This window comes from Lathamus discolor, chromosome 22 (assembly GCF_037157495.1).
Source record: "Lathamus discolor isolate bLatDis1 chromosome 22, bLatDis1.hap1, whole genome shotgun sequence".
NCBI lineage: Eukaryota > Metazoa > Chordata > Aves > Psittaciformes > Psittacidae > Lathamus > Lathamus discolor.
Window position 1 is genome coordinate 3,673,977 of NC_088905.1, and position 23,639 is coordinate 3,697,615.

Genomic DNA, 23,639 nt, shown 5'->3' on the forward strand with positions numbered 1-23,639 from the left:
GCATTTCCACACTTGAAGCCCATGAAAAGCAGCACCGAACTTCAAAGACTTCCATATAAATTGGTCTGTAAACCTTGAGGGAACGGGATTGAGGAAACCTCTGTTTGTAGCCATGGATTTCAAGTCCAGGCAAAACACAACTATAACAACACATCCAAGAGGCAAAAGTTTGATCAGAAACAAGAGAACAAAAGATCAAGTGCCGTAAGCCAGTTCCGTCCCTCTCAGGTCAGTGGAGATGTACCCTGCCCATCGGGCTTTTTCCACTAGCCAGGGAGCTGGAACAGTTCTGGATTTGGATCATTGTATCCAAGACCACATCTTGGCTTCCCAGCTCCCCTGCCTGTGGTTGTCTCGGGGCAGTGCTGGATGTGAAGAGGAACACAAGTGCAGCATGTGAGCTGTTGCAATGGAAATCTGCGATGGTTCCGAGAGGGGTTTATGTTTTCAGGATTAGAAAGATTCATTTTTTCCCAAACAAGATAAACTAAAGGCAAAGAGCTCTGATTCTGCAGAATCGCTTTGTTTTAAACAGGTTGTAAGGTAAAAAAGATAGATTGGTTTGGTGAACCTGTCCTTTCCCTCTGTGTATTTGCCATATAAACATCTCCCCTCCCTGGATAAGCACCAGACACTTCCTCTTCTCAGGGCTGTGATGAAGTGACATGTTTTGAGGAAGAGGTTCTCACCCATCACCATCAGACCATTTCCACTGCTGGCAGGACACTAAGAGTCCTCACTGTGCTCTCAGTTAAACCACTGCTGGTTGTCAAACAACAACAGACGAGGAAGCAAGGACTGAATCAGAACCAAATGTCCATTTGTCCATAGACAAAACTGTGGTGGGATCTTACGTGGGGATGCAGCAGAACCTATCTTCTAACAAACCTATTGTAGGACAGAGCTGAAGCAGGTACATAGACACTGCCCATGTCTACTTCCTGAGCACACCTGCCCATCTGCTAATTTCCTATCATAGAATGGTTTAGGTTGAAAGGGACCTTAAAGATCATCTAGTTCTAACCCCTCCCCATGGGCAGGGACTCCTTCTACAACTCTATAAGGCTAATATTGCTTGCAAATTAGCTGTGGAGATTGCTGTAATAATTGCTGTAGGAGCTCCTAAGTAGATCATCCTTTGTTTTAATAAGGAATTCTGTGACACAGTCTCCAGCTGTTGAATTTCCTTCCTCCGGGTCTGAAATAGCCTTGCCTGGCCTCTTACACCCATGAAGAACCCCAGGCAGCTCTATATAAATATAATCACTTTATACTTCCGAGGGTCTAGGTGAACTTAACTTACTTGACTTCAAGCTTAGAACCCCTCAGCAACAGAGCCGCTTCCCACTACTGGCAGCTAGCAACGAGCATGGAGAAATTCAGTGACATCCCCATTGTCCCAGAGGTGATCCTAACACTAACCATGGTGTCCCAAAGGAAGAAAAGAGTTTTCCCAGAAGCCATAACTCTTCCGTGCCCATCGCTGCATTCCTTTTAAATGCACAAAGCTTCCATGGGAGTTAGGGTTGTGCAAAGATGCAGGCACAGCAGTTTCTAAGCCTGACTGAAGCATGCTAGACAGGAGGAGCTCATTTGTATTCCTTAAACATCTCTCCCTCTCACCAGAAAGAATCCAGCTCCTAAGAAACAGATGGGATCTATGAACTGAAGGCACAGTGGCTGAAGGGAAGATGGAAAAAGAGTCCACTGACCCAAGACAGTACTTGCCCAAATCCACCCCAAGAGAGAAATACCCCATTTAGTTTTAGCCATCACTTCCATCACACATCACTTGCTTCCTTCCCCTGGCCCGCAAAGCTAATTCCCAAAGTGGAAAGTTCAAAGCTCCTCTCTGACCAGGAGGTTCCTACTGATTCAAGCTCATGGAAGGTAAAAGAAGCCAAAGGACTGAACAGTGGTAGGAAGGCAAAAATCCATACCCAGAAGAAAACACGCCAAGGAAAGAGCCAGAGGCACCATTTCCTGCTGTTTCTTTTAAGACCTTGTCTCAACTTACAGGTTTAAGGATTAAGACGGGTTACCCAGCAAGGTTTAACACACATGCCCTGAAAACCCACCGCAGACAGCTAATGGTGTTACATCGATGGAGGTGGGCAATTGTATTTTATTTTTAGGATTGCTATTCCATCTGCAGTTGAAAGGCTTTAGGCAGAGGACTCAAATTTACACCTGCACCCTTCAAAGTACCACATGCCTTTTCCATTGACGGAAGGGGCCATGTAAGACACAACACATTGGTGATATCCATTAGTTCTTTACTTCTTCATGTTACCTATAAGACATGGGACTTGAGGAGAGCACTGGGGGTGTGAAAGTGAGAAAAGCAGCTCTTCAAACAAAAGAACATGAACCTTTTCCACACAGGGGGAAAGCAGCACTACTAATCCCAACCATTATATGGAATAAGAGGTATTAAGTGCTATTGCATAAACAGACAGCACTGGTTATTTCCCCCGAGTGAGTGCCAAATCCCTCTTTTTGGGTGCACGGAAAAATCTAGGTCAGTCACATCTGCAGGAAGACGGCTGCACTCAGTAGTGCTGCCATTTCAAGATCCATTTGTTCTCAACTAAAGCAGAGTCTCCAGTCTCCAGCATGTGTGGGACAGCCTCCATCCACTCCTTCCTCTGCAGTGACAGGAGTGGAGCTGCTCCAGAACAGAACAAACAGAGCAAGGGCACTGCTCACCTGCTCCTTAATAGAACTGGTGTTGCCAAAGAGACAGAAGGCTGGGAGAGGACCAGCTCTGGGGAAGGCAAAAGATGGGATAATAGGGAAAAATATCAAGAGACTGACTGACAAACAAGCTGTGCTGGACTGCAGCAGCTTCAGGACTCCAGCCCAATACCTGACACTGCTGATTTCACCTTTCAGCACTAAGAAAGTGGTGGGCAGAGAAATCAGCCCAAAGTCTGACAGCCAGGGTTAAAGACCCTCTCACCTCAGAGGCCTCCTGCATAACTTAAGGCAAAGCTCCACAGCTCCTGAACTCTTCATGTGGTCCCCACAGGAGCCTGTTCTCTCAATCTGTTCCTCACAGGAGCCCATCCTCTCAGCAGCAAAGAGACGACAAACAACAGTTGCAGCCCAAAGGGGAAAGCAAAATAATAAACCACACATAATAACACACAACGTAGGCTGAGGAGTGAACAGCTGTTTCCTTCTGTGCTAACTGGCAAGACACATCAAGGACCTGGCAGATTTGCTTCCTGCACTTCCAATGAGACCCCTTCAGAAAGCCCATCAGAACAATAGAGGCGATCCCATCCAGCGTTGCAGGGAAGCAGAGCCAGCCCTGGCAAGCCAGGCTGTCAGCCCAACAGTAGCCGCACACACCACTGCAGGCAGAGACGCCTGATGGACTTCAGACGGGTTTTAAAAGCTTGGGAAGAGGAGCTCTCCACAGGGGAGTGCCCATCTTTGTTGATGGACAGACTTTCTCATGAATGGTTTTAAGCTTGCTCTGAATGAGAGCCACCAGCATCACAGCAGCAAGCGGGGAGTCAGTGAAGCGAACAAGATTCAGCCTGAATCAGTGCAGAGGCAAGGAGGAGGGGGGTATAAAAAGCACCAAGAGGAGCTGGGGAGAGAAGAGAAAGGGCCAGAGGGACTCTGCACTCCTGTGTGGTTATAGCATTATCTTAGTAGCTGAGTTCAAGGAAGCCTCTACCCATGTAAATCAGCAATAACCTTTGCTGCAAGTGGCCATTTTCATTATAGGTGTAGAGAATTAAATGTTTCTTTGCTGTAGAACCACCACCACCAGCTGCTAGAAAGCGAGACCAGCCATCCACCCCAGCACAGCCCAGCTGAAGTGCCAGATCCAGCCACACAGTTCCTCTTTTATCTCTGCGACTGGGTGCAAAGAGAGACAAAATCCAGGCTGGTGTCTGCGGAACAATGCAGCGCTGTGTGCACAGAGCTTGGGCAGACACTGCAGCTCTGTGGTGGCTGCCCTTGGACTCAAAGCACTTGGTTTTATACTGACAGCTCAGCCACAAGTTACCGCATGACCACTGCTGTCACCTCCTTCTCTGGCTGTGTCCATCCCTCTCCCCTGCCCACCATTTAGACTCTTGCCCTCCTCTCTAAGACTAACCCCAACCATATAAAATAGCAGCACCCAGTAGGGTAGAATACACTCAGTTCAAAAACCAAGAGGTGAGGAAGCATGCTAAACTGGAAACATTCCTCCAAGGAAGGTAGTGATCTTCAGGATGACCCAGGAGACCTGGGGTCAGCTCACTACAGATCTGACTGGAGCCGAGCAGTCAACATGCTCCTGAAAACCTCTGCCATGCTGCACATGAGTTCTCTCTTTAATAGCAGGGTATAGTATTAGGAAGCAGACTGCAGCCTACATGAAGTTCCCCTTCATTTTCTGAACCTCCCAAGATACTAAGGCTCACATCCCCAGTGTATGTTCTCCATGTTATTAGTGTAACTGCTACTCAAGTTCAAAAGGCAGCTGCCTTCCAAGTCACCAAACCATAAAGAGCTATAATTTCTCTCACTGTAATTTCTCTCTATGATTATAACAGTGGTTGACTGAGTCAACACAGGCAATGTCAGCAAGCAATTTCCCTCAAGGCCAGCAGATACCCAGGAAGAAGCATGGTCTTTGGGAGGGGGTATGAAATGTGCGTGGGAGCTGGTCTGGAGAGATGCAGTTCTCACTAGGCCATTAAACCCATCAGAGGATCAGCTGGAGCCTATCTAACACTCCTCTCTCCTCCAAAGTCTTCTGCAGATCATCCCGAAATCCTCCCTTCAACTTGTTGCCCAAACTCTGCATTCTGGCATGTTAAAGGGGTGTTTGTTTCCCAGAGAAATGTTATCCTGAAGCACACACAGCACCTTTCATCCTCGGCTGACACATCCACACTGAAACTGGCTTAAGGAAGGGACAGAAAAAGGATCATGCAAACTGCCATTTCAGAAGAACAACCAATCCTATCCCAGTACATCATCTCTCGGCAAAACCAACTCTGTTTCCTCCTCCATGAGCAGAGTCAGCTGGAGTCTTGCCTTTGGCACTGGGGAGGGCAGAGACAGAAGGATCACAGCTGGAATTCCTGGTCAGGTGGCCTCTGTGAAATGAGCAGCTAGGAAAACAGATCAGCCCCAACTTGTGAGTGAAGCAATGCAGAGGAGAGTGCAGGAAAGCCAGGACTGGAGAGCCCAATGGGAACAGAGGTGATGTAGGGCACTCCCTCATTCCAGCTGACCAGAGGATGAGCTAGAAAGCACTGGATTGGAGTGAGATCTGCACCCCACCAGGACAGATCTCCACTGGTTCCACACAGAAAATGCGGCTGTTCCATTTGATACCACTTGAGAGTCAGATTCTCCTCTCTCTGATGCTCTAGTAATGAACTTACTTTAAAGGGGAAAGGAAGCAAATGAGAACAGGGCTTGGAAACAATAGGTTACATTCTTGAACTCCTGTGTGCTTCCCTTGGATGTGTTTGCTATGAGAATTAAAGGAACAACATCAAAGTTGAGCTGAGCTCAAAATGAAGTTCACTGAAACCAAAGCAGACACCCAGGGGGAGCTCCTGGCACCGCTGAGCTCAATGACACCACTCTCGGTTCCCTTGCTGAAGTCAGGATTTCACCCACGGTTTCTGTACATCCGACAACCAAGAGAGCCCGAGCCAAGATTCTTGTTTGCATTTCACTGAGAAATGTACATAAAACAAATATTTCCCTCCAGTGACTGTAAACAGCCTGGAAGTGCCCTCCTGCATGGAAATGTGAAACAAATTGGAGCAGAAAGCCGACTAACCTGTTTCCTTACCCAAACTGAGGGCTATGTATAAAAGAGAAAACCAGACGAAGGGATTTGTAAATAAAAAATAAAGAGTTTCCTTAAAGCATAAACGAAGAAACATGGATGAGGTTTTCCCACAAAAATACACAACGACAAACCTGAGCGTTTCATTTCCAGGCTCAAATTTGGTTGTGATATTATGAGCCGAGTTCACTAAATGCTACCCCTTTTATCGTAACAGCACAAAAATGTTGCCATCAGCCACAGCTCAACTCCCACCTGCTCTGGGAAAAACCAAAGGCCACCCACCAAGAGCACATTCACTGGGACAGCTCCATGGTGGAAAAACCTTTGTGCAATGGTATAATTCTGCTAAGGGAAGAGCTGAGCTGACACAGAGCAGAGGCTCTGAAGCTTTGAAGTCTAGCTGGATTATTTATCCTCAGCTCCAGCTGCTGATACCGACCCAGAGACACCTCTCCATCATCCATCATCTCCATACTCGTGAACTATTCAGACCCTACAGTCACAAAAGCAGTATAGAGGTATGACTACAGGGAAAGGTCCCAAGTGTTTCTGAAGTATGAGGCCCTGCACAGGCAAAATGCAGCAACCAAAGGGCCACTGCAGAAAATTCTGCCTAAGCAATTTCTGCTCCAAATGCTTTTAAAAGTGCCCCTGAGGGAAACGGTGCTGTTGGAAGGGCAGATGCAAATGCAGAGAATGGTATTTTGATGTAACTCAGCTTAACAAGGAAGAATAAAGTGGTAATTCAAGTGTGAAACAGGTGTACTAATGACAAAAGAACAACCAATGACCAAAGTCAGTGAACTGAAGCTGAAAAGAAAACACCATTCCAGTCTTATTAATTTAAATTGACAGCAAAGATTGAAGAAAAACTGGATACTAGAAGCAGAACGAGACCATCCGCAGCTACACTCCCACTTTGCATTCTCTGCTCGTGCGAGTTATCTTCATACACAGTACTCTGAAGTGATAACATTATGAAAAATCATGTCCTGGGTTATTTCAAGGTTATCTATCTGAAGCATTAGACCAAGTTCATGGGCCAGACACAGCCTCTTAGTATGGCCCAGACCCAAAATAAAAAATCTGCTTTTGAAACATGAATAGTCCAGCTGCATTTGGACCCTTGGTTCCTACTCCCAACCTCTGTGTCAATCAGTCAGAACCCACCCATCTGAGCATCACTCATAACCACCCCCTAAGAGACAAGGATTTTCTAGTCCATAAGGAGCTATGTTTGAACCAAGGAGTTAGGCTGATTCCTGGCTGTGCCTAAGATCTCCTTATATCCGTGGATCAGACAGTATTTCTCTGTGCTTTAACTCCCCTCCTCTGAAGTGGCAGCACCTCAGAGCACATGAAAGAGTGCAAGATGCTCAACTACTGTATCACTTTACACCTTTATCCTTGATCCTCGTACGCAGCAACAGACTCCAGGGCGCCGGGTTACAGTTTACACATGATCAGCTCCACTGCAAGACAGGGTTGTATTTTTTGCCTCTAGCTCCACCAAGGCTAACAATGACTCACTTATGGAGCTTCAAGATCCTGGTTCTGACTAGCCAAGCATCTGTAGCCAACACAAATGGGGACAGACAGCCTGGAAGTCATTCATGAGGCATTTTAGAGCCAGAGGGAACACTGGGAGTGTCTGATCCTGCTGTCAGCAGAACAGTCGGTTCGTCTGGCGTTTTATTTTGAGATATTTTCATTTCCCGATTTCTCTCTTCCTCCAAAAGAGGACATGAGCACCTACAACACAGTGCTAACCCAGATCCTGGTGCTAGAGCTGTGTACATACATGACTATGCGCAAATCATCAAATAAGTGGCCCAGTTTTCAAAGACACAAAGTACATGGACATCAAGCTTCTAGGTGTGAACCATATGATGGACATCTACCCATAGACATCATGAAGAAAGGAACTGGGGCACAGCAATGTGGAGAATCTGCTGCTGGTGCCAGAGGTCAAAGTGATGCTGGTTTCAGTAGGAGCAGACCCAAGAATCTGGCTAAGTCAGATTCCTGGATCTGAAGTAACAAGGTAAATCTTGCAGAGAGGATGAGTGGAGTGACTGACAGCTGTAGGATGTGGAAAACCTGGGGTCCTGCTTTGCCACTGCTTTTCTTACCCCTACACAAGCTCATCTCAGCAACCTGGTCCAAAATACACATGACTTACAGAGCCTGCAGTTTCTGAACTTATCTGAGAAAGAGTGAAGTAAATTGGAAGAGAAAAAACAACCAGCTTACTGATCATGGTGGTGCCCCCAGCCAGCGCGGCCTTGGTCCCTTGGAAGAAGTCATCAGCAGACGTCATCCCCTGTTCCGGCATCTGGAAGCGGGTGTGAACATCAATCCCTCCAGGAATCACCATCCTGCCATGAGCTTCAATAGTTTTCACTCCTCCTGGCACAATCAGATTCTCTCCTATCTGCCTGGGTAAATGGGTTTCAAACAGCAAGTCAGACACAAGCAAGGCAAACAGCCTGTAAACATACACCCCTGTGCTACTTAACCTGGCTAGTGTTTTCTTTTTCCACATAAAGCAACTTAGAGGATCAGGATGCATACATAGAATGGTTAGTGTTGGAAAGGACCTTAAGATCATTTAATTCCAATCCTTCCCCTAGAAGCACTTGTACAAGTAAGAGCGAAGTGTGCAACTAACTTCAGGACCTCAGGGCAATATTAGACTTAACAGGAAGGACAAGAAACCACACTGGCACATGATCACTGCACCAAACCCAGCAAGAGCCTGTGAGCAGCTTTACTGGGGCTGGACTGAGGTTGCCAAGTGCCAGTTCAACACTTGATTCTAGCTGCCTAACAGCAATTTTGATGTTAGCACTGTTTTGGGAGCACTGGAAGAGCTTTTACCTCTACATTGTCTACTTTCATGCATTATGTAGTCCCTCCACAAACATAAACCCATGAGGATACTGGTTACCGAATCCCTGATGAGACCCTCCAAGGTCTCTCCAGCCCAGCTCTTCACAAACCTATTTTTGGAAGAGCAACAGTGGATGATACATTTATTGCAACTCATTAACTGTCTTTGGCTGGCTCCTTTAACTTTTAACCTTGATTAACAAAGCACATGTGCTGACCCTTCAGCCAGAACAGGAAAATTCCTTGTTTGTAACCTCTGCCTCGTCCTTTTTTTCCTAGGAGTAATTTTCCAAAGAGATATGTAATATATATTCAACATGCCAGAAACACATGTTTTGGGACTGAAAACACAGCAGCATGCTGGAAAGAGGTCTGAACCTCAATCCTCAAACTACAGGATCAGGGAAGACCTTATAACAGTCTTCCAATACCTAAAAGGCACCTACAAGAAACCTGGAGAGGGGCTTTGGACAACGGCCTGTAGGACAGGACAAGGGGAATGGCTTTACCCTGCCCAAGGGGAGACTGAGCTGAGCTCTTAGGCATAAGCTCTTCCCTGTGAGGGTGCTGAGGCGCTGGCACAGGGTGCCCAGAGAAGCTGTGGCTGCCCCACCCCTCGCAGTGTTCAAGGCCAGGTTGGACACAGGGGCTTGGAGCAAGCTGCTCCAGTGGAAGGGGTCCTTGCCTGTGGCAGGGGCTGGAGCTGGATGAGCTTTAAGGTCCCTTCCAACACAAACCAGGCTGGGATTCTGTTGACTTTTAACTTTAAGGGGGGTTGGATTGATCCTTGCATCACAGAACCATAGAAGACAGCGCCGCAGGAGACCTCAAGAGGTCACCTAAGTCCAGCCTCTTAGCCAAAACCAGAATTAACTGCATTAAGATGCTGAACTCCGGCTTCAAAATATCTTAAGTCATAGCCTGGTAAAATGTTACAACACAGATAACTTCTAACATATGTGTCACCTCAGCATGGGGCTATGCACATGGCTAAAATTAAGCACAAGTACCTCCTCTGACCCATGCTTTAATAACAGCGGGGTTTGGGCCTACTTGCTTATTTAATTCAACACCTTGTTTTTAAAGTTCCTCCATCAAACACCAGGATATACATGAAAAACTCACTTCTTGCAATTTAATATAGGTCACTGAGTTATCCCTTGCTAATCTGCACTACATTTCTGCACATTTTCAACTGCAACATGGTTATCAGGCTTCACTTACTTTATCAACCCATCTTCCATGTAAATGTCTGCATAAAAAGACTGGTCGTCATTCACTATTTTACCACCTTTGATCAAAAGACGATCACTCTGCAACAAAGAAGCATACAACAAGCCATGGTTATGCTGTGAGAAAGCTGACAGTCTGCAGTGTCACCTCGGAGATAAAAGAGATGGAAGCATCCTCTGCATTATTCAGAAGTCCATGTCAAAACACAAGTCAACTGCTGCACTTTCAACTGGGAAGATAAAATACCTTATTTTATCTGCAAGCCCTTTCATCACACTAATGATCCAAAGAAAGAATGAGAATAGAAAGGGAGCTGGATTCCAGCAGGCTTGGCAGCTTCACCCATACCTGCAGCTTGCAACCATCACCTACAGCACAGGCATTAAATAATACTGTGACGGATGTGTAACAGCCACATCTCTTATTTTTTGCCCTGCCTTGGTCATATGCACACTTTCCTATACGCACCCACACACTGGAGTCAGGGCTTGGCTCACTGCGAGTCAACTGCTGTCAGGGAGATGGACCAAAAGTCTGTTGCCACGAGTTACACAACACAAACAAACTCATTTTGGCCAACTGAGTGATGTTTCGATGCAGTGGATCCTCTTGCTGCCTTTCCAGAGCACCACTGCCTCATCGGATGGAAATAAACTCAGATTAAGTTGAAGAGAAGGATTCAACAAAATGGTTATTAAAATGTCCTCAAATGAGAAGGCAGTTTGACAGGAACAGAAAGGTAACTGCAACCAGGCAGCCAGCAGATGTGTCTGTATCTCAGCCCAAGCCGCATCTCATTTTTGCAAGGTTTCAGGAGAAAACCAAACTCATCTTTTTATGCAATAGTCATAAACCAGGGTGAAATACACTGCAGAGCGATCCTCTGGTTCCATCCTTCCCTGTATTAGGGACATATACACATGATGCAGTGTTCAGTTTAAACTGCACCATGGCCCCTGAAATCTGCACTCAGACTTCGTCTCATTCTCTTTCCTCCTCCCAAAAACATCTTGGTAAGAGAACAAAGAACCAGAACAGCACTGCCAAAGACTGGTGAAACCAAAACCTGACTTCAGGGAGGGGTGGAAAGCAGGACTTTGATTTGGTGGTGCCCATTTACTTCTCGTAAGTACATGTAAGAGAGTGACAGTGGTGCTCAGGGCCCTTAGTTCAAGCAGGGACTCCACTGGTCAAACAGAAGAAAAGAATCAAGCGTTTTGCTAAAGAGCTTATAATAAACCCGAAGAGTTAGAGCACCTGGTTCTCAACTGACACAAGCTGACATAGCTTTTCAATGACAAAAGGGTGACATGAATTGCATCAGCTATTGATTTATATCATTATATCCACCTTTTATGTAACTGCTAAATATCTACGAGATGTTAAGTGTCTCTTCTTCCTCCTCCTTTTTCTCCTTCTCCTCCCTCCTACTGCTGCAATGGTGAGTTTCCCTGCGTAACGCCACCCATTTAGAAAAAAGAACAAAGAAAGAAAATCCCAAGATTTAAATATAGAATCTGCTGTGAATGCCAATAAGCCTGAATGAATTCACTTGGGGCGTGAAAAACCCGCTTGTCTTTCAATGGCAGCCTCTAACAGCAAACTGTCCTACATGTTTACCATCTCCGGAAACACTGCAGTATTGATGCCCACCTCTAGTGCAGACGCCTTGTGCTACTGAAACAGCCAGCTACTACTGAAATGGGGCTGTCTGGCCACGGGTGTCACTGACAGCCCACGTCCTAATGCAGTGGGCAGCAATTACAAAAGGAGGAAGAAATAAATACGTATAATAAGCAACAGAACTGCAGCACGGAGCATTGTAATGATGCTGGGAATGCTTCTGCTGTCTCCTGCTGCAGTTGTGTGGTGGGCTCTGAAACCAGCATGAACCCCTCTGCTCATTTCAACCATCTCGGAGACAAAAGCGCTCACAGCTCGCACCCGTGCAAGGGCCTGCTGCTGAATCTGTGCGTATTTACCCTGCTGGTGCAGTAAGAACAGGATAGCCAGGCATGGATTAGCCTTCTTCTTCAAGCATCTGTCTCAGGGAATGAATTCCAGGTTTACACAACAGCAAATTGGACCAGAATGTGATGTTTTTTCTATCCTTTATCTTTGCGGAATCGCATCGGGTGCACGCAGCATCAATCAGAGCGCTCAGTCGTAAGGAAAATGCGTCACGCTACTTTTGGCTCATGACAGTGATTCAGCTGTAACCTCCACCGTTTCAACAGAGGCATCTTTTTAAACTCTCTTCCACTGGGCTAGAGGAGGGAAGCTAACCCCCCCCCCCCACCAAACAAAAAGGGAGGATGCTCCATTTCTCACACAGCGATTCTGTGCATCCCCTGCACCTCCTACACATCATTTAAAACGCAACTGTGCAGCCCAGCAGCTCCTGCACCAATGTCACACATCAAAGCTCCATTTCTGAGCTCACTTTCCTGCCTTCGAGGCTGGGGAAGAAGGAGGATGAGGATGGGTGTGTCCATGGGGCTGGGAGAAGGAACCGCTGCCAATAATGAAAAACTCTTGTGTCAAAACCATAAACGGGCTCTTGCAGCCCGTTAGATGCGAAGATCTTCTCTTACGTAAGAAGTCAGCATCGCTGGAAGCGCAGTACCTGCCCTAGATCAGCTCCCACCATGAAGGAACCAAGAGAGGGGTTTACATAACGGCTCCTTCCCTTCTCCCCCAGGATCACACCGGGAAATGCGCGCGTTGCGAGAAGCTTCTCGGGGAAGGAAAACCAACCCCGCTCCATCCCCAGGGCCAGTCGCGGCGCTCGGAGCCGCCTCCGTTGAGCGCTGGGGGCAGGAGGGCGGCGAGGCTCCGCTGTCCCCGGTGACACCGGTGCTGCCGACGGCCTCGCCCCGCTTCCGCGCTCCCCCCTCCTCGCTGCTGCAGCCTGATCCCATTATCCCGCCGGGAACCCGCCACCGCTCCCCGCGCACACAAAGGGCTTAATCCCCGCGCACCCCTCCCCCGCTCCCATCCCCGTGCGCTCCACTCACCGTGATCCGTGGGATATTTTTCTTCCCCTGATAAGACATCTTGGGAACACGCTCCCCAATTCAGTTACTCAGTAATACCGCTATTATTTCTGCCGGGGAAGCGGGGCCGCTGCTGTAGCGCTATTGTCTCCCGTGCAGCAGCTGCTCCCCGACCTCCCCTCCACCAGAGAAATTAAAAAAAAAGGAATAAACCCAAAACCCAATCCCCCGATCCCGAACGGACGCAACCCCAGGGAAGGGAAGCGGGGGAAGGGAGGGGGCTCCTCCGGGCTGGGCGCGGCACGGCGGGGAGGCGAGCCCTGCTCTCCGCAATGGCAGGAAGCGGAGAAGCAGCCAGCCCCGCGCCTCTCCCTTTCTTCCCTCTGCCCGGAGCCCAGCCCAGCCCCGCCGAGCCCAGCCCAGGGAGGGGGCAGCGCCGACACCGGCGGCGGCGCGGGTTAAGATCACAGCGCATGCGCTCCGGGGCGCCCCCGGCCGCTCCCGTCCCTCCCGCCAGCAAGGGGCCGCGCAAGCTCGGGCCGCTATTGGCTGAGGGCCTGGCGGGATGCAAATGCCAAGCGGCCGCTGTGCAATGGGGAAGGGAGAAAGAGACGATATGCAAATTAGCGCAAAGGATACGTCACTGCGGGCGCGGCACCGCGCGCTGCTGGCGGGACCTGCGGCGCGGGAGAGGGGAGCCGGGAAGGGGGAGACCGGGCCCGTGTGCCGGGGCGCGGCGGCTGCCGGGGGTGGGATGGGATGGGATGGGATCGGGATGCGAGTGGGATGGGGGCACTCCTCCCGCACCCCGCAGCAAGCCCAGCACCTGCCCGCACCCCCGCGGGCTGCGGACCTCCCCCCTCCTTCTTTCTACCTCGCTCTATTAGCCGCCGGGGCTGCGGAGGGGCGGGTGCCCGGCGAGCCGGTAAACGCGCTGCCCTCCATCTTCTTTGTCCCACCCCGCCCTTCTCGGCACTGCCTGAGCGGAAAGCTAAAGCAGCGCTAGCAAACGTTGGGGGGGGTTTGGGGTGGGAGGGGGAATAAGGATCGAAGCTGCTCCCGGCCCTTTGCAGTGCCACCACTTCTGGCACGATTTGGGAATGCCGCTTCCCACACCTCCTGGTCCAGAAAACACAGTCCAGAGTGAAGATTCCCGCCCCTAGTCACTAACCTGAAGCTTTAGTGCCAAGGCAATCTGGAATGGGAGCGCACACAGCCATGATGGTCCTCTCCTGTCACTCTGACCATTCTACTCCAGTGTTGCAAACTCTGTGTTCAATGCTTCAGTCACACTTGGAGGCTTAAATTTCTCAGTCCCTGTTCTCACTAAGCTGGTGCTTCAAGGAAAGAAATGCATTAAATGGCATAAATATTGCCTTGTTATTTACAGTGTGCTTGCCCCAGTGCAACGAAGAGAGATGTGGTTCAAGGCCAGAGCATGGGACTGCCGCTCAAAATCCATCTGCTTACCCCAGTTCCTCTTACACCAGCCAAGGGAAGGTACAAGGCACCTCTTGGAGAGCTCCAAAACAGCACAAACCCAATTCTGCTTGAAGGTTGTAACAGACAATTAGTGACCACAAAGACTTACCTTCTTCCCTCACTGGCGAGCACATTTACATCACACAAAACAAATGGCAAACTTCTCCCATCACAAAATGTAATTGCTACAGACCAAACTAGTTTCGTGCCACACACCATGAACGGCCTGTAAGTAGTGAAACCTTATGGTATATTTACTGCAATAAATCATTATAAAGGTCACATCTGCTCAGACAGATGACTATCAGGACCTTCTCTGTACGTTAGTTCACAGGAGGCTACAAGGAAAAGAGTAAATACGCTTCTCCTGGGTACAGGTAAAGCAACAAGCAACATTAAAGTAACTAATATGCCAATCAGTTAATATCCAATTAGCAGCATATGAAAGAGTGGCTCATTATGACAGTAGTAAAATCATTCATTAGCCTACAAGGCTTTATTTTGATTTAATGATTAGAATAGACAATACTAAAGGGGTTTATCCTGCCCCTCTCTGATCTGTGCTGGGTGAAGTTTTGAAACCTCAGCATGTTTTTGCTCAGAACATGGAAGAAAGCTTCTACATCACATTTCTAAATTTAGACAGTGCAACTGTTCCTTTTTCCCCCTTTTTAATGGTAGCTTTCCTCCTCAATTTTAGATCTTAGTGGTTTCTTGCTTCTGCTTGCCAAGCAAAAGAGTGTCTTGAGCTATCAGAGATGAAGCAAACACTGCCTGGAGCTTGAGAGAGAGCATCAAGACCCTTGGGCAGCTGGTCAGAGGTGCTAAGTCCAGCTGCCCTGGCAGCAGTAATGTGGTTATGAAGAAACAACCACAAACATGCGTGCAGGAACCCAAAAGCTCCAGCACTGACTCGCCTCCATGAGCATGGGCAGGTCATCCCTCTACATTATGCTAAAATGTTGTGGAACTGCAGTAGTGGTAGAAAAAACAGAAGCACCTTTAAGGGCATGATACCCTAATATTTCTAAAGCTATTCTCATCTGCTCCAAGATAGCTATTTAAAATACTTGGGTTTTAAAAGACAATCCTTACTGCACAGGGGCTAATTCAGAACAGCAGTTCTTGACCTCTGGAAACATTCCAGAACTTGAATCCAGTAGTGACTATGTTCAGAAAGTAATAACGAATCTTCAGTTGCCACTTAGCTTTTCCTTCCCATCACCATGTTGCAAGAACCTAAGTAGTACAGAATAAAATAAATTAAGAGATTAAAGGGCTGAAAAACATGGTTGTTAATATTCAACATCTACACAGCACCAGATTTTATAGTCTTCCGTATGATTTAGCGTGTACCTGAGGAAGCAGAGCTGAGTTCCTAGGTGTATCTTCTCACTCCATTACACCAATTGCCAATATGGCCCAATTTTCTTTCCTTTTAGCAATGAGCTAAAAGGGTGTCAGAATAAATAAAGTGATTAATGTAGTTACAAACTGGCTGAGCAAAGGCAAGGAACCGGTATTAGCTGCTGTATGAACACGCTTGATGAGAGGTGACTAGGAGGGAAGGAGAGGACCTGTACCTAAAGGACAATGTTGGAATGAGAACACGTGGGGAAGAATCAGAAAATACAAAGATGTCCACCTGCATCTTTCTTTGCTTCTACAAAAGCTGGTTCTTTCCTCTGGTAAAGCCACAGTCATCCAGCAGTGCCATCACCTGCCAAGGTACTGCGGGAAGTGATGGGATTTCTAGATAATGTTGGGGCTCTTTGTCTTCCATAGGGCCATTACTGCAGGCTGAGCAGGCTAAAATTAGAAGATGCTAGAGAACAAGTGCTGCCAAATCCTCCCTGCCAAACATTAACGAAGGGAAGTGATGAGGGAAGGCTGGCCAGCCAGCCCAGCTCCTGCCTGCAGCCACTGCAAGACCAGCAAGCCTGCTGCAGCCAAGTCACATCAGCAGTGGAACAGCATAACAAAAACCACCTTCAGTTACGCTCTATAAGCACTTTTAAGGGCCCTGACAACATTCCCCAAGTGGCAGAACAGGGGAGGAAATGCATAAAACAGAGCATTATATCCACATCTGCACTGCCAGCCTCTACCTTCGTCACATCCACAGCTGTGCTCTGCACAGGCTGAGTGTCTCTGGCCTGTCCTTAACCTTAGGGTAGATAGAATTACAGAATCAGCCAGGTTGGAAAAGACCTTGAAGATCATGAAGTCCAACCTTTACCCCAGCACTGCCAAGGCCACCACCAACCCATGTCACTGAGGGCCTCATCTCCACGGTGTGTGAACACTTGCAGGGACGATGACTCCAGCACTGCCCTGGGCAGCCTGTTCCAATGCCTGAGCACCCTTTCAGATACTCCTTTTAGTTGGGGGTATCTTGGCCAGTGGACACACAGGGTTGCTGTCAGCCATCTCTGCACAGATACCAGCTGGTGTAGGACATCTTGTGCAGGCTCTTTGCAACAGAAGCACATATTAACAGAGCGTTTGTGTCTAAATTTGTCTTCTGGAACAGTCTAGAGGGAAAATGGCACAAGAAAATGAGAATCTCTGCACATTGATAGTCTGTGCTAAAATAAATCATCACAGGCATCAGTGGAAATCAATTTACAGCAGCTCTGAGTCTTAACTTTACAGATTCTACACACTACCATAAGGCACTTAGCAAGGAATTTTATTCCCACTGTGGAGTTACTGGATGGCTGCGACAAAGCTGGGACAAAGAAACCCTTTCTCTAAGGAATTGCAGTGTAATTGCAACAAACCCCACAGAATTTCTGCAACACCCAACTGCTTTTACTCCTACTGATTTCTTCAAGGTTCATCCACAAGGACATTTTCCTATGCAGTTATAAAACCTGCAAATGGAAATACACATTTTAAAACTGGCACAAAAAGAGGGATCAGAGATGGGAGTTAAAGCATTCCTAGAAGTATCTGCAATTCTATCACTACAGCATCGACAAGCTCTAGATTTCCCTTTGGGCTTGTTACAGCTCCTAATCCTTACTCCCTGTGGGAGAATCCCCCTCTGCCAAAGTCAGTGAGGCTCCTCTTACTGCAATCAGAGGCAGCAGGACCAAAAGGCCAGAAGAGCTTTAATAAGTACCCTGATCACACCCTAATATTCTGTCCTGATTCTGCCCCAACTGCTGCATCAGCTCCAAGTCTCAATGGCTTGAAAGGGGTTTCCCATGTATCCAGCAACCCCCTGCATCGTATGAAGTGTTGGAAGGATTAAACACAGGCTGATACACGGCAGGAATACATCTGTCCTTCCCCAAAGAGGATGAAAGTGCTGTGAATTATTAATCACTATAAATTATACCTGCCAATGGACATCTTTGTTTTAATACCTTACAGGAAGACATTAAAAATAAGCGTCATGATAGGGAAATGACAACAGAGATCAAACATCTAAAAAAATCACACAACTGCTCAGGAAAACAGCCTCATCTTTTTTGAATGCAGACTGTCTTAGGGTCTGAGGGTGAATCTGAGATTCACTTTCCAGCTACACAAACAGGTCGATAGGAACGTACGTATGATCTGCAAATTGAAATTAACTTTCCAATTGATTTTGTTTCCTTTAAAATCCCAGGAAACCTTGAGAAGGTTCAGAAATAACCTTTTAAGAACAGAGTTCTTGTCATAGAGTGTTTGTTAGAGTAACGTCCTGAGCATTTCAGCTGCACTACAATCTTCATTGTCCTTAACCAAGCCCAAGCCACTGCTCCGCAGTTCATTTACTACCACATCATGTTCTTTGGAAAGAGACAGTCAAGGGACCTGGCAGGGATTGCTCCATAATTGCTGTAGGATTATTTTGCAAACAATGATTACTAAAGCAAAGCTAGAAAAATGGCAGGCATTGTAACAAATTAAAACTCAGAATTGCATTTCCAGCTGTCAAACACCTTCCTTCTTTTACACAGCAGTTCCATTAATGTTCCAGAGCGAACATTATGATTTTGAGATCTCAACAGTGTCCTGTTACTCTCCAGGAATGAATAACCATGATCCTGAGGGCTCTGAGGATTTAGGAAGAAGTCCAGTCATGCCAAAAGCTTCCTGACACTGTTTTGCAAGTGATCCCTCTCCTGTCAATTCTAGAAGAATAGTATTTTCCTAGTCTCTGATAATATCTGTTACTTATCTTATTACAATAGGGCACAGCTTTGTTGGTTAAGATAGTAGTTGACATCCAGTGCTCTGCACTTCCTAAAGGTCCCAAAGTTTATTCCCAAAGGAATAAACTATTCATAACGGATGCAAAAAAGGTGACTTGCACAGGGGAACCACCTTAGCCACTGCAGTAACAAAATGGCAATAGGAACTTCAGCTATCAGCTTCAGAAGAGACCTGTGATCCCAGGCCTTGTACTTGTGCTGAAGAGTCCTGGCACGTCCTCAGGCTCTCTACGCAAACTCAGTTAAAACAAGCCATAGGCTTGCTGATCCCTCTTGCAATCAAACGTTGCTTTTCCCTACAGATGTTCCCTAAGAGACCATCTCTTTCCCAAATTGCTGCGCAAGGCAGAAGGAATACCAATTATGCACATGGGAAATCTGGGAAACACCGAGAAATGACTTAGGTCAAGTAAGCAGTCATCAAGGGGTTTTGGCCATTAAAGGTCTAAACAGGGAAGATGACCAAGTTTAAGATGGGAAGCAGATGCCCAGGGAATTCTCCAAGACCTGGCAGCTGGGAAGAGGCAGAGCTTCCCTCAGCTGTGCCGAGTTACAGACCTGTTGAATAGGTCACACTGCCTCCAGAGGCCTGACTGCAAAGCGCTGCTTAAAAGAAGATAACAGAGCCTTTCTGGTGCCTCTAGAGATGATCTTAACCCTGAATGATGAGGCAGCATGGCCCAGAGGCAATACAGCGAGGCCATTATAGATGCTACACAATACCCTAGACAGGATAGACACAAAGAGATGTTATTACCCTTATCTTCACCTGCAGAACAATATATTGCAATTTAATGTGGAATAATTACATTCCCTTTTTTTAATCCTCTGGACAGTGAAGACCTCAGAAAAATAAAACATAGCTTGTCCATCCTTCATTTGTTAATTACTTCAGTGGAGATTAATACAAGATCTTTCTATACAGTGACAGAAAGGATGGTTGTGGTTCAAAACCCACTTTGGATCCAATCATGGGCACAAATACTTCTTCCTGTCTCCACTGCCTCCAGTTGATGGGCATCCATTCCCATTAGCTCATGATATGGTCTTTTGGTTGCTGGTGTTTGTTCCACCTATTGCTAAAAATTGCAACTATTGTCAGTCTCAGGCTAAAGAAAAGACAGCACTAAGGTTCCCAATAATGCAGGATCCTGTAAATTAGCATATATTTAGCATATAATTTAGATTCCTATCACAAGGAAAGAGTGGACCTTCTACCCAGGGAAAACCTATTTCAGATGTGCTATTAAATGCCTAAGACAGAGGTTTGCAAGTAAGGTGCCAAATTCAGCTGCAAAACTTCAGAAGCCTTTTAACTCCCATCTTAAATTATTTTAATGCAGTTTCCTTTAACACCACTTCCTGCAACACTTTTTATCTTTTAACACATTGAGCTTTGATTATAAACACATTTCTATTAACTACACTCAAGTAAAGCCAGTTTTATCTGCTAAGGATCTAACCACTGATTCAAGCCGTGGATGCAGTCAGCTGAAAAACCAAAGCTAAACCACTCCTGCAATAAAGTGCCAATCCATAGCAAGGCATTTGTAATAAAAGGCTGCACTTACCCAGAACTCCTCACAACACAATCCATTGGCATCAGTTATGTAAAAGATCATGAGAAAAAAATCAAGTGGTTTGTGCTATCCTATTACTTCATACCTTCAGTTAACATTTATATGACAATCTTTAAAGTAGAACCAAAACCCCACACTTTTAAACCAATGTATGGACTTGTCCTTTTCCACCATACTGTACTCAAAGGTTTTTATTATACCAGAATCTTTTTATCACAAAACAATTGATCATTTCAGAATTCATTTATCACCTGCTTAGATTTACGTCCTGCAGGGCATCACTGCTTCAAATTGCCCAACTTAGTCCTGAAAGTGTCCTGAATTGCAAAACCTTTGACTCCCCAAGATGAAAAGGTGTGTGCCCTTCATCCTTGAGATGCACCTTGGTTAGTCCAACAAGATTAATTCAGCATGGAAGGTTACTCAGTTAGTAGACACTTGACCATGTTCGAATCAAACCATAGGCATTTGTGCGCTTGGGTTTGGCAAATCAGGTCTGAAGTGGTGTGGAGCTCATCCCACTCCTAGTTAAAGGTTGGTAAGTAGCACTTCCTAAGATCAGGGCCTACCTTTGTGATCTTACCGTAACAGCAGCTGTTCACATGTGTAAATACAGATAGATGGAGCAGGAATAGGAAGAAGCAAAGATCTGATCTGGGGAGAATGAGCCCCCAGTAACACTTATAGCAATATTGCACATTTCTGAAAGCAGGAGAAAGTGGTGAACGAACCAATATTCTAAATGCCAGGTAGATTTCTGCCCTGTACATGCAATCCATAGCACCACTAAAAATCAGGGGGCACATCCTAGAAACAAATTCCAGAAGAAAGAACTGCTCTGTAAAACCACTGGCGGACTGCTCACAGAAACTCTTCCCCTGTATGCTGGGAGTTTGTCAGTTTGCTGTCAGTGCTTCATTCATTTCTGCTCTTCCAGCCTATGCAAGGGAGCCAGCATTGTCAGAGGAACCCATGGAGTATTTCAAGGCTCAGATCTGAATAAAGCTTGTTTAAATCCATTTATTGAGGCAAGCAAACATGCATGGTCAGCTAGACCTGTGGGTTAAATAGGTTTTGCCTCAGGAAGAGGACAGGCTTTATTATACCATGACACATAAGAGAGCGATAAAATAGCTTCAGGAGTCTTAAAAGGCTGGGAGGAGTTCAGTGGGTTTCTAAGAGAACACCACATTCCTGTGAAAGTTCCAGATACTCCCCAGGCAAAAATCCCCACTGTAGCCAGAGGCCTTGATTGAAATTGGTATTGAAATACAGCTCCCAGGGGTCACTCTGGAGCCTGTCCTCCCCTGGGAGGAAAGGGCAGGAGTTTCCCCTGGAAGAAGCCTGCAGGGATTTGATCCCTGTAGGTGGATGCTCAGTGATGCTCCTTTGCTAACAATTGCATTTCTGTTCCCGTGAGCTGCAGTCACTGAGCTGGGTGGGGCATTCTGCTACCGTGGTGCTGGGGAAACGCTTAGGAAAGAAAAAAGTCCTTCTCTATCAGCACACAGGAAGGCAGTGCAGTGAAGGGAAGGGTGTTTGTGGGAGCATGAGCTCCTTTCTTCTGCCCTGCACCTTGTGCACATACACACACACCTGCAGAGAGCACATGGGTGACATTAGAAAAGGCTCTAGGAGAGATGCTGCTTCTTAGAGGAAGACACTGGCAGCCACATACATGCAAGTGACATAAAGGCAAGAAACTGCAGGGTGGAAAGGACAGATCCCTTCTGCAGCCTATCGTGTGCTCAAGTGGCATCTCACACATACACACACACATATATATAAGCACCCACCTTGTCATTCAGGTTCTGCAGCGCCTCCTTCCCAGTGGCACTCCTGATCTCCACCTTTCTCCCGAAATCAACAGATGGTTCCCCTCCCTTCCTGCTCTGCCTGGAATAGACAGACTGAGCATCCGGACCCAGGTGGGCAACATCCTTCTGCTTTGCCACCACTTTGTTAGATCCGCGGCCCACCGAGAGGGAGTCGAAGTCGATGGTCTTGTTCTCCAGGGAGCCTTCCACGGGGCAGAACATGCCACAGAATTTCTGCCGGGGCTTGGGACTGCCCGAGCCCAGGTTTTTGAAGAAGGCTGGCACTTCTTCCTCCTCACCCGGCCGCCCAGACTGCTTCTTCTCAGCCATGGCTTGTGTGGTCTCCCTGCTAAGGGAAAATAATAACAGCAGTAACCAGGAGGATCCTTCACACACACACACACGCACACACACGAAAAAAGGAGAGGAAAAAAAAAAAAGCAGCAAGCGATTGCTCAGGGTCCTAGAGATACAGCAACATCAATTGCAAAGGGCTGTGCCTGGCAGGTTCCCTGCCCCCATCAGTGCAAGGTAGCCTGTGGCTCGCTGCTCTGTTTTCTGTGATGCGGTGCAAAGTTGAGGGAAGGTTGGGGCAGATCCTGCTGCAATCAAGGGAGGAGGTTTCAAGTTCCCAGCATCCAGATGGGGAGGGAGGGAAAAGGAGAGGAAAAAAAAAATTAAAAAAATCCTCACTCTGCAGCAGAAACTGAGGATTGATCCGGAAGTGATGCGCGTGGTGAATTGGCAAATGGACTCGATCAGGTTGGAGCAGTAGCGCCCATCACACCCTCCCTTTCCCCCTCCCCTTCCCTGGCGTGCTGCTGCTATCACTACGAGTTGCCCAGAGGCTGATGGGGACCGAGCCCCCCCTCACCTCCGCTGCTCTGGAGGCGTGTTCCCAAGCCAGGGCAGCGACGAGCTCTTTCTTCCTTCCCCCAGCCCCGCAATGGTGGAGCCAGGGAGTGCTCCGAGAATCCTTTTGTTCCTCACTTTTCTCAGAGCAGCAGAGCTGGAGGGCTGGGTCAGTGGGCTAGTGAGAGGCAAGATGCTGACTCATCTTTCTGGGTTTCGGGGCATCGCTGGTGCCTTGACTCAGGTGGACCCTCTTTGGGGGATGAAAAAGGCTGATTGATGGCACTGGAGAGAGAATGAGAAAGAGACACAGATGGACGAGGGGTGTGGGAACCGAGTGAGAGAGGAAAACGAGCCGTTGACCAGGACTTACCTCCAGGAGCTGAAATTAGTGACCTCTGGAGTCAATTAAGCCTCTGCAACGCCAGCAGCCCCCAGGCCCTCCCTGCAGGGGATCAGGGGAGGCAGCCAAAGGCGGCTCCAGCTGAATGCAGGTTTCTAGAGGAGGAGACAGCGCAGCAGCCCTTCTGCCACTCCGCTCTCGCCCATGCATGGGGGCCGTGGGGGGACAGCGGGCAAAGAGGTGAGCGGGTTGGAGTGAAAGCAGCAGGGACACACGCACACGACATCCGGGCCGGCCGCGGGCGCTGTCCCTTCAGCACCACCCGGCTCGAGGGGTGGGTCAGGGCCACGTCCCAAGCCCCAAAACCTGCCCCACAGAGGCTCGCATGAGCTGCTGGGCTCTATCACACCCCCTG

The 23,639-nt window shown here is 47.5% G+C and overlaps 1 protein-coding gene across 2 annotated transcripts in view; it reads right to left on the reverse strand.

Annotated features, from left to right (window-relative positions):
• The window catches only part of DPYSL2 (dihydropyrimidinase like 2), a 49,440-nt gene extending 26,365 nt beyond the window's left edge, over positions 1–23,075 (reverse strand). Inside the window, exons 1-4 of one of the 2 annotated variants that reach the window (XM_065659070.1) lie at positions 22,904–23,075; positions 22,009–22,378; positions 9,938–10,026; positions 8,075–8,259 (exon numbers count right to left, since the gene is read on the reverse strand). In XM_065659070.1, the coding sequence (XP_065515142.1) occupies positions 8,075–8,259; positions 9,938–10,026; positions 22,009–22,359 (625 nt within the window). In that variant the 5' untranslated portion in view covers positions 22,360–22,378; positions 22,904–23,075. Of the gene's footprint in view, positions 1–8,074; positions 8,260–9,937; positions 10,027–12,963; positions 13,344–22,008; positions 22,379–22,903 lie in introns of those variants that run through there. The other variant, XM_065659069.1, reaches the window with a different exon arrangement.
• Between the last annotated feature and the right edge of the window lie 564 nt (positions 23,076–23,639).